Raw genomic sequence first — 14,935 nt, 5'->3', positions numbered from 1 at the left:
AATAATTACGTGCGGGCAATTCGATTTCGGGCATCGTCCCCTCGGCCGCGATAAAATATCCTTTGCCCTCCGCCTCTCGTTGACAACCGATGAGGTGCCCGGAGTCCAGCGCCGCTATCATTTTAATCAATCTGCCCGATCGTTGGCGTATGTCGAATAAGACCGCGGGTAATTTTACAGTTACGTAGAGGAAGCCGTTTGTTGCGAGCGCGATCGTTTCGCAGCTAAAAGTTTTCCCAGTCGCCGCCGTAAATTCGATCGTTTTCTCGAACTGACAGGGCGCATTTCGCGCGACTCTCCAACTCTTGCCCGGCCAGAAAAACTTGGCAAAAGCGCCGGCACGTAGCAAGCGTTAAAATTAACGACGTAGTAACAAAGTATTGTAAGACTCGGAGGGCCACGTGCTTCGCGCCGTACATGCAGTTTTCACCGGGCCGGGCCGAAGCGGCGCGCGGCGTAAAGGACGACGTTACGGCCGTAGCCGCTTCGCGGTGATCAAAATCAAATGTTTCGAAGTGGCCGGAGCCGCGAACGCGAGCGGAAAATCTACGAGTGGAAAGGAAACTCGACGTGAGTAGACGCGGCCGGGGGCGCGGTGCTTCGAATCTGACGGGCTCGTAAGCCGTTTGCTCTTATCGCCCATCGTCCGTTAAGAGCCCTTGGGCGCACCGGGGGGATACGCACGCTTCGTAGACAGAGGAAACGAGGATATTCCGGGATCGTTAAGAGCACGAACTGCAAGAAACAGCGAAACGTGCACCCGCGCGAGATAGCTGCGGTCCGAGAAGCCGAAGAGGTGGAGGGTCGCGTCTCAGAAAGCTGCGTAGCGGCGCGAACAACGGGGCTTATTTCCACGACGGATTTGAAATCGAGCTTTTCTGGTCCGGGGCGCTTTATTGCATTTTAATTCGCGGGAAATGCGAATAGCTTCTGCCCGGGCGACGGAGGTAAAGACGATTGTCTCTTAACTCGCTAATACGCGGCGCATTAAACTTGAATAAGTGCAGATATACATTCGCGATAAAGCAGCCGCGGAAAGACGGGGGGAGGGGAGAGAAAGAAACGAAAGAGAGAAAAAAAAAAAAAGAATTTCGTGGCTTGAGGAAGTGGCGGCGCGGGCGGAAATGGGAAAATGCGGCGAAAATCTCGAGGCAGGTGACAGTGAAAAAGTTCGAGCGACCATTTGGATTGTAATACGCGGTAATGCCGGTACTTAGCGGAGTATAAATAAGCGTTAAATCCGTGCTTAGGAGCCTTAATCTGTATTTTTTTCCCGAGATGCTCGCTGGAATATATTATCACTCGAGGGACCTTATCGCGGATGGCGATAATGGCGCTAACGTGCTCGTATATATGTACTCGAGTATATATAACGGCGGGAACTTCTTAAAGGAATAGGCAAGCAGCCGAAGTCCTCCTCAGGAAAATCTCCCTTTGCCGGCGTATCCGTTCTATTGAGCCTAATACGAGTCTTTATAAACAGTATTAATGTTCCACCGGGACATCCAGCATTCTTATTCTCCAATAGAGACCAATAATTTCTTTCAAAGCAGGAAATATCTTCGGTAAATTAAAAAATAAGACGGTCGAAATCATAAATGTGCAAATTACGGCGAAGAAGCGCGTGTTACTTCTGCGTTTCAAAGTTATACGAAATTTATATCTCCCCCACGCAATACACGTTCTTAAAATAAGATCTCAAATGCGATTTTTGAAACTGAGAGGTTCTTAAAATTTTCAACATTTTATTTTTTTAACGGCATTATATTTTTCTGATATTAAAAAATTATATGCGTATTAAACTGTCGGATTGTTACAAATTCTGGGTGAGAGGTAGATAAATTCATCTCGTATTTTCCAATGTATGAGACTTCGTCTCTGAGAGAAAGAGAGAGTGAGAGAGAGAGAGATGAGCTTTGCGTATAGATTTAAGTTTGGGAGGTGACCCACGTTGGTTGCTAACGACCGTCGCCAGACCGGGGTTGTTAACTGCTGCTGGGTTTGGTCGTCCTGGTGGATGTGGTATCTCTTCCACGTTGTAGCGAGGTTCCGCGGGGGTGAATGAGAGGGTGGAAAAGAGCCACCAGGTCGGAGACGGCGGGGCGAGGAACGGCTAAGCTATTCGGAACAATGTCTTGTTAGGCGGTTTGCTTTGAGGTAATCGCCGGGAAGACCCCAGCAGTCGTTAGACTTTCCCTCACGGACCTGTTTGTTTCGCGGATAATTGCCCACCGATACTCGACTCTAGTCCCTCGTAAAATCCGTGAACGGTCTTCCTCTCCCGCCGCCTTCGGGGGCTGAAGGAACAGTGACGAATGGACGGACGGATAAGCGGAGCAAGGGAGAACGAAATACGCGAACTACCGTTCACTTACAGACAATAAAATCTGCGGCAGGAAGTTAGAACGGTTTTCGTCCTGGGATGCAATTATCTGGCAAAATAGAAATATCTAATTCCTGAGAAGCGCGTTCAAAGAAGAAACGACCAAACGAAACAGCGAAACCGAGCATTCTTAAAACGTCTATAAAATATCTTCTATTAATATTACTTTAATAATTTAATATCCGCTGATTAGAATTAGATTTTCAATATATAAATTAATTAAATAAATTAAATTAATATATAGTTTAAATTTAGGCTTTATTTACGCGGAACAGCTCGCTACGTAGAATCATACTCGAGAAAACTTTTTAACTGCTTCAAGTTTTCGTTTATACATCATAATATTGAATGTATACTGTCTTGGTTTTCGAGCTCGATGGGTCTGGAGAACTTCCGTCGAGAGACCATTACGAACCGGCATAAATACTCGGTCGCCAGACTTCGGCGCTTAAGTGGCGAGACAGTTAGCGCCGTCGAGACTATTAATACGCATCGGTAGATCGTTAGTCCGTATATTCCCGAAGGTAATATTCTTAGTTTGTCTCGCCAGCTCGTATCCTCGCGTGCGAGATCCTCCGCAGCCACCAAACGGTTATCCTCGCTGCGGTATAGCGTTTCGCACCGCGAATGGTACTCGGTAATACGATAAACGAGACTTTGGAGATTCGGAGTAAGGAAGTTAGGCTTAGCCTTCCTTCTTCCTACTTAGGCGTGATTATCCGGCCGACACGATAATTCTATTCAACGGCGTACGCACGAACAATAAATATTAACGCTCGATTAACTAACCCGTGCATCTCTCGCGTCAATTTTAGACGGACATTTGCATTTTAAATAGAATTTTGGCCATTTCTATTTTTATTTTCTATGTTATGCATACTTCACTTTCTATTAAAAATTAAAAGACCGAACGCGTGGCATTTAAAAATGTTGTAGTTAATATTAATAGAACTATCAAGTTTTTTTTTTTTTCTTTTTTAATGGATCGAATATTTCTATTCTAGATCCATTTCGCGCCAGCAATTATTTATGGTTAATTTATATGCGGGCTCATTGTTGAATTTTCAAATCGCGTTCGCGTTCGGATTTGCCTCCGGCGTGTTTTACGATAGGTCTGAGACGGTCCGTGTAATATGAACAATGCGCGGCATGACGAAAATTGCTGGACAATTACAATATACATTTATAGGCTTACGATCGAAGCTCACATAATTATAATTTTCTACAAGCGCGCGCACGCTCGCGGAAATCCGGCAAACGGAATATTACAAGCGTCGAGCATGTAGCTCGGACTTCATCACTGATTTATGTAACCGCAATATAACGATGCTATTATATCGGACATAGAAACGCATCGTTGCTGCATTGATTATCAGGAAATAGTATGCAACGATTTAATATGTACATCGTTCAATCAGCCTCTCTCGCGTGCGTGGCAATTATTTCCACATTATTCTACATCGTATATCCCGTTGTTGCGTTCTGTCTAAGTCTGCACATATGCCGATATGCGTCGATGGATTAACTATAGTGACGCCGCCATGATAGACATAAACATATATAATAAACATGTTTATTAACCCTTTGATGCATTATCAATTTTCGCCTTACGCGATAGATAAATACTGGCGGCAATGCGATCGTATAATTATCAAACCCCCACGTCGCTTTAAATCTCGATAAATTAATTTTTATAAAATTACCAATCCAGACGTGGCTTCTTATATTATTTTCTTCCTGTTTGCAAAGGTTGAGAGACGTTAAATCGCGAAGTTAACGGGGCCGCGCGATCGATCCTCCGGCTCCCGAAATAAAATCTTGCTCGCGATCTGCTTCACAGGTTGACGCGCGAGAAATCAGGGCGCGAGAAAACGAGATTTCGTATTAAATAATTTGCCGGCGAACGTCGGCGCCGCGAAAACCTGAGGGCAGTGGATATCTAAAAAGGCGAACTTTTACAACGAGAGGTCCCACGTTCGGGATAAGGGAACGCGAGGGAGAGACGCGACGACAGACGGCCATTAATAAAGCGCGAAATCCAACGTTCATGCGCCAATCAGCGGCCGTGACAGTAGCCACGACGTAACAAGTATTTCCCATCAGCGCATTCCGCATGCAAGGATCGCTATCCCGGATCACAAAACGACCTCTTCTACGTTGATTAGCGGCGGCGCACGCGGCCTGTTCCTTTTTCTCGCGGCTAAGTTCAAACGGTCTTTGACATTTTCGTTGAGAAAAAAGTTTTTTCGCACGCTATGTATTTCGTAAAATAATTTTAAAAAATGTTCTTACCCGAGTAAAAATTCATCTATGTATCTATTCCGATTTTGCGGCTAGTTGTTAGATCGCGCAGATTAGATATATATTTCATATGTCCAGCGCGGGCCATATAACGAGATAATTATTAATAATTAATAACGAGCTGGAAAAGCAAGATATCTAAATGTTTTTCGCCGCGTACGAGTCTACTACTACGCGTCTTGACCTATCTCTACGCGCGCTCGACTGCCCAGACTGCTGGTCGCCGGGCCCGCCGACCACCGCGGTAGTGTGAGTGCATGCGTGTGTTGACATTCGGCCGGCAGGTGCTCGCATTCCGAGTTCGCATGGTGGAGGACGCGCGGGCGGCGAGAACCGGTTTTGGCTCGGCGAATTCGACAGTCCAACGTTGCGTAAGATAAGCACACAACAGTAGACACAATTAGAAAACAGCAGACTATCGATCGGTTTAGCGAGACAGTTATCTTATACTGTTCGGTTCTTCGCGAGAAGAACGGCTGCTCGCGTACGAGAAAGTAACGATATATATTAATAGCTTTTGCAAAATCCTTCTTGAAATTTTTCTCGTAAACTTCGCTCCGTTTTCTCTATTCTGTCGTCAGATCGCTATTCACTACCAGCTATTCGAAACCCTTGAATTTTTTTTTTTCGCGTTACACACGCACTTGACAGTACCACGGCACCCTAAATATCGAGGTAGATTTCCCGTGCCTTGATATGATTAATGCTTCACTTTTGGGAGATAAAAAGTGAACGAAGGAAGCGAAGGAAAATGCGGGGACGCGAATGAGGAGTTCGGCTTAGAAATCGGGGTAGAAAAAGTAAACAACGGGAGAACAGACGAGATCACGATGGAAGATTAGTTGCGAGGAATACGAAATGATATTAATTTATAACAAACTCAAACGAAAAATTATTAATTACGGGACAATCTTTAATTTAATATTTTACGAATTTTCGAAATGCTTTGCTCTTTCAGTCATGTGTAGTATTCGAGTTCTAACTGCGATAGAGCCTTTAAATTCGTCTGTGCGGACGAGAGAAGCGAGAGAATAAAAATAAAAAAAAAAATTATTAAAAAAAAAAAAATATCAGCGAAAACAAAGGAAAGAAAGGTAATATGAAAAGGGGAGAAAGGGATCATCGGCGAGGGTCGCGGGTGTACTCGAGGAGGGTGGGACACGACGGAGGAAGAACTGCAAGAGCGCGGCGAGAAGGGGAATCGTTTGCGGGGGCCGTCGGTGGTCGCCCGTCGTACGCTGCAAATCCCCGTCAACCGCATTCAATTACGATGTTATCGCGAATACAGATGACGGTTATTTCCTTCGGTACACCCTATACATAACGTGCGGCCCTACGGCGTCGACTCCGGCGCCCAAGCCGAAGGCAGGCGCTTGCCTGTGTGCGGCCTTACGTACTAACGACCAAACCGTGTGATTGTTTCAGGATGTTTCAGAACACGGCTCCTGAAAACTCGATTTTCGCCGACAGTATTAAGCAATTCCCCCGTCCGCTTCGCTCGCGAACGTTTACCTCGAATAATATCGTTAATTTTTTTTTAGTAGAACACTATGTTTGCGCTAACGAGAAATAGACGATTCTTAATTTCGAGCTTACTTACTTGAAAATCTTGGTTTCCGAGGAACTGCTGGCTGCAACTTGTACGCACGGCGCCTGGTTTATTTCTTTTTAGCCTCGTATTAGCAGAATAGTCCCGCTTTTATTGCGAATATGAGTATCTTTTCTATTTTATTGCTTACACCTAATAAACCTCGAGATATTCAGTTTCGCGATTATCGCGCCGCTTCGACAATGCGCCCTCGAACTCCCGATTCGATGAATCCTGAGAAGTTAGCCCCAACGTCAGCCTCTTAATGTTTTCAAGGCGATAAAACTTGAAATACGACTGCCGGTCGCGGCCGGGATCTCATTCGCGCGGGTCGAGAAAGGATGTGCGGATCATAACCGAGACGCATTCTCGCGTGTATCCCGTCGCGATCGTCTTCGAGAGGATCCTCGCGAATTCGCGAGACACTCCGCGTTTCTCTTCATTACACACATCCGCACATCGTGCTCGAAGACGGGCGTTTCCAGCCAAAGAATGTCGATACGAGAGGAACGCCAGCGGAGATGCCTTGAGCAGGCAAAAACAGACGAAGTAGATTAATTGGAGTCTTTCGTCCTCTTTTTTTTTCTTTTTTTACTTTTCTTCCTTTTTCTCTCTCGCACGGTTGAAACAAACGCGTTAGACGGCAGCGAAAAGAGAGACGGGTGAAGAAGGAGCGGGGGTGCGGAGGGGCAAAGGTGGCGAGGGGAGGGCGGATGGCCCGGGGGGTGAGCTTTTTGCCGAACACATAATGCATAGCGAAGGATGACACCCTTATCTCGTGATCTTTAATTCCGTGAGTCGCCGCGAGGGAGTTGCCGCCGCCACGTCGTCATTTGTCGGTTGCACCACGACGGAATCGGAGGGATGAACGAGGGGGGAAGGGGTATAGAAAGGGAAAGGACCGGCGTCCGGATAAAACCGCCACCGCTGTTAACATCACCGGTCGGATACGAGAAGGGGGAGGGCAGGGGGAGGTTGGAAATTGCCTTGGCTGATTTCATTTCGGGCCAGATTATTTTAAGGGGTTCCGTTCTCCCTTTCGTTCTCGCATCGCCCTTGGCCCTCCCTCCCTCCCCCCCTTTCGCGTCGCCGCCACCTCCGTCTGCCTTCGACGTGATTAATGCGACTCTGGACGTGGACGCTGACGGCGTCGGCAGTGGTGGTTCGAGGGTCGAGATGACGAGTCGCGGCTACTCGCGCGATGCCGGATTAATTCGCCCGAGCACGCACCGGAAGCGAGCCAAGATTGTTAACCCCTTCCGGCCCGAACGCATTAAAGGTGGATATTATTTTTGATAGCATCTTCGCCAATGAATGGCGCGGCGTACGAATTAAAACAACTTCTGGGCCGTTCCCAGAAAAATTAATTAAAGTCAACCTGGTCTCTCCCGGCGCTATCTTCGAACTGCATCGCGTAATTTATTACGACGTGAAGTTTATTAACCCGAAAGTGTGATTTTCAACTGGAAAAAATCAATAGCGTTACGTGCTGCATGTAATTACACACACACAAACTCACACGTGTTCTTTCTTCTTTTTTTTTATTATTTTTTTTTTTTAGTCGCGAAACAAGCCAGATCCATCAAGCAAAGTAGTCTTGCAATATTTACGTTGCCATAAAATTTAATTGTATCATCAATTACAGTTTATTTCAGTAAGCGATTGGGGTTTTTTTTTTTTTCGCCGTGAACAGCTAACGTAGTAACGGCGTGACGCGACCGATTACGTATCACTCGGCGCACAATTCTAAAAATGAAACGGCCCATCGAGCGAAACGACCTCGTAACGCAATCGCAGCGGCATAAGTTTTCAGTTATGGGGCGCGCTTCCGCGCCGTAACGGAGCCGCCCGGCGTTTTCGAAGGCGCGTATCCGCGAGTTTTAAGGAGTTCTACGTCCCATTATAAAGTCTTCACCGCGCATAATAACATTCGGCTCCGCGGGCTGGCGGGCATTAGGGAAATCGCGTTTCCACCCTTCTCGTATTAGCTCGGCGCCACGCGAAAGAGCCGGCTACCGTTCTTTCGCCTCTCAACCCCTGCGTTGCCTCCCCCCGCGTTTCGTGCGACGCATCGAGCATTTCTCTCGATCGGGATCTGTGAAGTATGTGGAATCTCTCGCACTTACCTTAATTTTTCTTGTGACAAAAGAACAAATTGATAGACGGGCAAAGGGACGAGGAAATTAAAACTGAGGAGATAACGAAGGTGTAAAAGCGACGTCCCTTACGCAGGAACGCGCGTGGGATCTGCCGTAGGTCGGAGGTCGCGGATCCTTCCAGCTGGAAATAAAAAACGCTCTTGGAATACACCAGGTTGTATTTATAAGAATGTTATATTTTCTCGGTAGTAATGGGAGCTGCGCCTATCCCCTCGCGGGGATCAGGCGGCCGTTAATATTATTAATAGAGCCCTAGGTAAGTGATATTATATACAGATGGATAAAAAATGAGAAAGTATCGTCCCCTCACTTCTCCGTTCTACGTAGGGAGACAATGTCCTGTGCGCCCCGTACTGCCTGCCTCTGTCGGTCCGACCTGTTCCCCTCCGCCGTGTCGCAGGACCTTTGTACTAGCGCGGTGCGACAGTCGTCGGGTTCGATCCGTGGTTCCTCGATAATTTACAAGTATCCGATGCAAACCAATTTCCCGGTACGCTCACTTTCTCTCGGACCTCGCGCCAAACGGGATCGAGTGATTATCACCTTCGTTCCAATTAAAACCAATTTTAATCGTAATTTTTAAATAGCTGCAGCGATGTTTAACTCTGCCGGGCGTAAAAAAAAAAGGACAAAAAATTCGCAATACGGATCAATTATAGTAATATCCACGAGACAACGAGCGCTCCCATTGCTAACCGTGACACAGAACTAAGAGTGGTGTATCACGGTTATTTTCGAGCGCAACCGGCCGCGAACGAGAGAAAGCCCGGATGTAACGCGAGAATGAGACTGGACCGGTGTTTCCGGCGTCGCGGGAAATTGCTCACAGTTAATAGCGTTACGAGCTCGCAGTTAATAATGCCGCGGCGGTAAACGCGGCTGGGAGCGCTTCCGCCGGTCTCCTTTCTGGCTCCGTACGATTACGAATGTATGCCGTTTGGCGTTTGGTATAGATAAGCGCCGCCTGTATTTTTGGCATTAAAGCGTTAAAGCTAAGTGACTAAGCCCCTCGCTCCGCCGCAGTGGGAGCCCGCGACTCTCGGACAGTGGCGGATTACAGAATACTTAAGTCTCCGGCGTAAACCACTTCGAGTTTCCTCTATTTTGCCGGCGTCAACGAAAGTTTGAATTCACGTGAAGATTGGGGGCGGCAACGCCAATGGCGAACGGTCAGCGAAATGTTTGAGAATAATGAAATGCTCTGCGGAAACTCGCGGGTAACGAAAGCTCCGAGCGATATAATCCGCCGCTGTTCTTCGCCGAAAGCTCGCCGGCGGGCGAAGCTTACGAAAAATAATTCGCCGCGGCTCGTCGGGCTGTCTGAAACTGAATCATTCCGCGGCGCTCGCTCCGAGGGGTTCTTAACCTAATGTCTTTAATTAATCTTTGGTATCGGCTGTCGCACGAGCCAACCGCGCGCGCGCGCCCGACTCGCGACGTAACGTGCAACGGAAATTTCACGAGACTAGAAGAGCCACGAGGAAAGAATTCGTCAGTGCCGCGAGGGCGACAGGAAATTTAACGCGAAATTTTTGAGACGAGTATACCAAGAACAATCACCGGGGATGCTCCCCGATCTTCCGTAATCCCGAAATGCGAGACGGACTGTCGTCCGGCTTTCTTTCCCTCTCGCGGCCGCCCGCTTTCGGTCGGCGGCAAAGCGGAAGTTGACGGGGCTATGGCACGTGTTACAGAACCCCTCGTGTCCCCCTCGCTCTCGCTGCATTTCTTTTCCGTTCGCATCCGGCGTCCTCGCGCGCGGACGACAGGCGGTATCACGAGCGGGACAAGAGTCATCTCGGTGGGAGTGCGTATACTGGTAATCGTTCCATCCTCTCTCATTCCACGCGGAGTCGAATACGACACAGATATATTTACAGGTGACTCCGCCGCTCGCACGCACAAGCACACGCGCACGCAATTCTCGCAACTCTCACGCGTACCCACATTCGCCCCCATCTTGCTAGAGAAATATATCTTACACGAATTATCTAATTTATCCTTACGTGTGTCGGGTGTCGTGTCGTATTTTACAAGACGCGTACGTGCATCGGCGAGCAACGCGAAAGTCTGAAAAAGCGCCTGAAAGACGGGGCGTTTTACGACGTCGTTCGAACATTCGCGCTGCCCGGGTGGAACCGGGGACGTGTCCGTGTATTATAGTGTATGTATCTGCATGTACCTGTATGCCTGCGGTAAATACGGTGCGCCGGGCTGCAGCCTTACACCACGTGCGTGTCCTACACTGTACTAACATTATCCTCCGTTAAAATTTGTGTCCATTTTCCACGATCACAGTGATTCCAACTTCTTCGGGCTCGTCACTTTGTCCTCGAAGCCGCGGACTCCACTCCGGAGTTCCGATTCTTCGCGCGTTTGACGTTTTCCCTCACACTTTCTCTCTCTTTTTTTTCCGTTTACTCCTCCGTTTCGTTCATCCGACCCTCTTTTTCGTCATACTCAGCGGTGCAACGTATACCTTTTTTTTTTTTCTCCCGCTCGTAATCCACGATTACATTCCGTGAGAACTATCGTCGGCTTTAGTAACCGCTGAGACATCTGAGCTTCTTCAGAGGCGGCGAAGCCTCGTTTCAGCTGGTTGGCGCCTGCATAGACATCGGTGGTGGCTTCACGGGTCCAAGAGCGGGACCGGATAAACCGTTGTTGTTCATATCACCCGGTGCCCTCGGTCCGCCAACTCCTATAGTCGTTCCGTTCATAGTCGGCGTGCCGCCTGACATTTGACCCTAAAATCATAAAAAAATTTTCGCGAGACGTGAAATGTTATTCTAACGTTGCTGCGAGGAGCATCGCGGATTTCAATCGTTACGAATTGCAGGAACGGTCAATCACCTTATCGCGAAACAGAACGCTTACATAGATATATTAAAGTAATTAGAATTTTAAATAATTTTTATTATTATATTACATATTAAAATTAATTAAACGGCGACATACTGTAGAATATAATCGAGGTTTATCGAGCAAAGTTGTTCAGACAGTTTGTCAGCACACTTACGTTGGGCACGTGATTATGCTGGGCCACCGACTGTCCCAGACCTTGATGAGGTTGGAGCGGATTGTGTCCCGGGTGCATGTTCTGGCCCGGTGGTGTTGGCGTAGGAGGGAGTTGCCTTTTGATGTATGCTAATGAGGCGGGCGACTGTATCGCCATATTAGCGAACGCTAGCCTCTCCTCGTAATCGTACTCGCAGAGGATCTTGTTCTCGCACAAGTAAAACCGATCGCCTACGCAAAACCTGAAAGCAAAGTAAAAGAAACACGCTTATGTGGGAGGTCGCAGCCCATGGCGGGGTACCTGCTCGTAATTCCGCGAGTTAAACGAACAGGCCGCGGTCCTGTCGGCTCGATTTCTCTTGAATTCTCGTCGATCGACTGGCGAAGGAGACAAGAAAGAAAAAGCGACGAGGGCGGTAAAGGGCAGGCGTGCGAGAAAGAAGTATACGCTGGATAACGAGCATATCGTAACGTATCGAACAAATAATTATTACCGGGGGCCTCTCTGTCCGCGAGAGCGGCCTCGTATCCGCTTTGATCCCGGCTAGGAAATACGAGAGCGAAATACGAGAGCACGGCGGCACGGCGCCGCGTATACGGGTCTGGCTCGGGGTAGATACTCTCATAATCGCACGGCAAATAGAATTATCGCGTTGCTGCGCGCGTGGCCGTGCTGCCAGCAAGCGCGCGGGTTATACCGGGTTTCGCTCGTTTCCCCTATTATACGCGTCGTCTGCTAAATGACGCCACACTCCAATCGGATACCTGGCCCCCTTGCTCCCCCGCCCGCCCGCCGGTTTCTCTCTCTCTCTCTCGTTTTCTCGATGCATTTGCCTTTCTCTCTTCTAGTCTTCTAATCCGGATTTACCTAATTATTTCGTATCAATTAACTGCTTAAAAAATACACAGCTGCCCGGCGAGGTGGAAACGATACAAACAATTATTTTATAATAATTTGGCATTTATTAATTTTTTTTTTTTCTTTTTTCAAGTGTCATAAATTTCTTTTGAGAATTATATGAGCTACGGTTTTAATGCCGTTTGTTTCGTCGTACAATAAATGCAAATTAAACGAGTTAATTGAAACAACGCTTTCCGCTATCGTAATCTCCACTCTTGTTGCGTTTCGTACATGAATGTACATGAACGATATAATCGACGTATTTCGCCATTAGTCATTTCCCATTAATCGCGGGGTGATTTGGGGACGAGGACGGGCGAGGGGGCGAGAGGGAGCAGAAAAAGAATTAATATCCGGGCTGCAGCCAGGCAACACTCTCGACGATTTAAACGAAAATAATCCTTGTAACGCTTTGGAATACCTTTTTCGGCCGTCTGGCTAGAGACAGATACTGTGTCGTAATTGCGCGGGCAATGGAATTATCGCGTTGCACGAGCGCAGTCATTCCCGGAGCCTTCCATTATGCGAGCGCGAATAATGCCGCGCAAAGCCCGATCCTTTCTCGCGAAAACGGCGCAAATGTCTGTCGCGGAACGATATCAGCTCGCGCCCCGCACCGTAATTTTCCACCTAGCTCGTCTAGGATATTTTTGCACGAGAATGCAAACGCAGCCGGGCCGAAATTAGCGCGGCAAGAAAGTGCGTCGGAAGGCGGGAGCTTTTAACACTCGAAGTCAATCGGACGGAGGCTGGCCGCTCCGGCGAAGACCCGATTAAAAAATAAAATTACAGCGATGCGCGGGAACGTCGATAAAGATTTTCATTCGCGGCGGTCGTAAGCGAGATATTAAAATCACGGCGCGAAACAAAAGTCCTTTTGCAAAGTTTTAATTTTCACCGTATCGAAACTCATCACGTAATGCCCGCGCGAGCCAAGTCATAAACGTTTAAAACTTGATTTATCTCTCGCTCCGCGTTCATTGCAATGAGAACAAATTCGCCACCACCGACGCCGCCGTGCGAGCGCTTTATTACAGCACGGGCACATCTAGCACGCCCGCACCTACGTAATTGGCGCAATTCCGTAAGTGTTTCCATTCAATTTTCTTTTTATTACGTGCCTGCCAGGCACCTTCGCTGCTTCGTCGCACGCGCATCTCGCTCCTCCCGTGTATCGCGAGATACATCACATTGTTTACGGCCATTTTGACACGTTTCACGGCACCCGTGACGAGCTGCAATTTTCTTTTTTTCAATTCTTTCGAGGACTAAGGGAAAAGAGATCTTCGACCGAAAAGCAATCGCGCGCGACGTCGAGCCCGTGTCTGTGAGACACCGTTACGGATTTATCTCGCAAACTTTCACGGAAGCAAGCCTCTCGCGCGCCGAACGCGAAAAATTGTAACAGCATTACCTAAGTCGATCTCACCTGAGATCTCACCCGAGAGGCGTCGAATTGGCCGGCTATCCGCGCCAGGAGTAGTTCGTTCACAAGAGGAAGGGAAGGAGCGCGACGGGACGACACTCGGGTCTGCATGGAAAATTTCAATCTGGACGGCGCTCAGATAACTCGGTTGAATTTTTAACGAGGGTAACCCGGCCGGCAAGACAATGAGAGGTGGAAGGGGGGGATCGTGGCGACGTCGACACGAGGTGGTGAAAAGAAGCGCGCGACGACGCCCGGTCGGCGCGACGGAAAAGCGCAAACGGTGGAAAGGAGACGGCGCGATTCAATAAATGATACCACCGGTGGCGATGCGTGACCCCGTTAGAGAGGCACTTTACGGGTCGTTCCGACGACGTAGCCGTACCCCTCAAAGAGTAATACTGTCCTCTGCGCGCGAGCTTCGGCGCATTAAAGTTTCAGAGGCTCTGCCGTGCGCATCTCTCCAGTTTCTCAGATAAAATCTTTATACGACGCACCGCGGCGTGAATCGCGGAAATTGCGAGTCGAGGGGGCCGAAAGCGAGCGCAATCCGGATGACCGGCCGCGATCTCACCGAATATAACGGAAAAGCGCGAGTAAAATATATTTTATAATCGTACTGTATGAACAGTGTAAAAGCACGCTACGGCCCTTGATTAGCACGCGAATGGTAATTATTTGCAAACGGGGAACTTATCGTTCGCAATTTCGACGAGTCTCCGCCCCGGCGAAATATCACGTCCAAGTCGTATGGGCAAAAGTTTAATCGAGTAATTATTATGTTTGACCGGATTCGACGGAAGCAAAGAAATCGCGGGAAGCGGATACGCAATGCCCGCGCTTGCGCTAATGTGCGTGTATTCGTGTGCATCAGGGGGGGAGGGGGGGGGGTCGAAAGGGAGAAAGAGAGAGGGCGAGAGAGAGGGAGCTAATTGCATCGGTAAATCATCCTCTAACCAGAAGGGTGGGAGCCTAGTCGCAGCCACTGGCAACCCTTTATTCTGTGTTATTACAGTCTAAAGTTACCCCGTGTAATTGTTGCTGTTTAATTGCAAACTCTAAGTCGTCTCGTTACAGGACGCGCAGCGCTGCGAGTAATTGCCCTCTTCAAATTTACCTACCTGCCTTGCTTTTTCGCGGCACGATCGCAGGCGCGGGT

The 14,935-nt window shown here is 48.3% G+C and overlaps 1 protein-coding gene across 3 annotated transcripts in view; it reads right to left on the bottom strand.

Moving 5' to 3' along the window:
- Positions 1-8,586: 8,586 nt before the first annotated feature.
- The window catches only part of LOC139107506 (LIM domain only protein 3), a 64,010-nt gene continuing 57,661 nt past the window's right edge, over positions 8,587-14,935 (bottom strand). For all 3 annotated transcript variants that reach the window (XM_070665163.1, XM_070665164.1, XM_070665165.1), the window contains 2 exons: positions 11,451-11,691; positions 8,587-11,178 (listed from right to left, as the gene is read on the bottom strand). In XM_070665163.1, coding sequence (XP_070521264.1) covers positions 11,023-11,178; positions 11,451-11,691 — 397 coding nt within the window. In that variant the 3' untranslated portion in view covers positions 8,587-11,022. The remainder of the gene's footprint in view (positions 11,179-11,450; positions 11,692-14,935) is intronic.

Source organism: Cardiocondyla obscurior, linkage group LG13 (assembly GCF_019399895.1).
Source record: "Cardiocondyla obscurior isolate alpha-2009 linkage group LG13, Cobs3.1, whole genome shotgun sequence".
Classification (NCBI taxonomy): domain Eukaryota; kingdom Metazoa; phylum Arthropoda; class Insecta; order Hymenoptera; family Formicidae; genus Cardiocondyla; species Cardiocondyla obscurior.
This window is presented reverse-complemented; position numbering and strand designations above follow the sequence as displayed.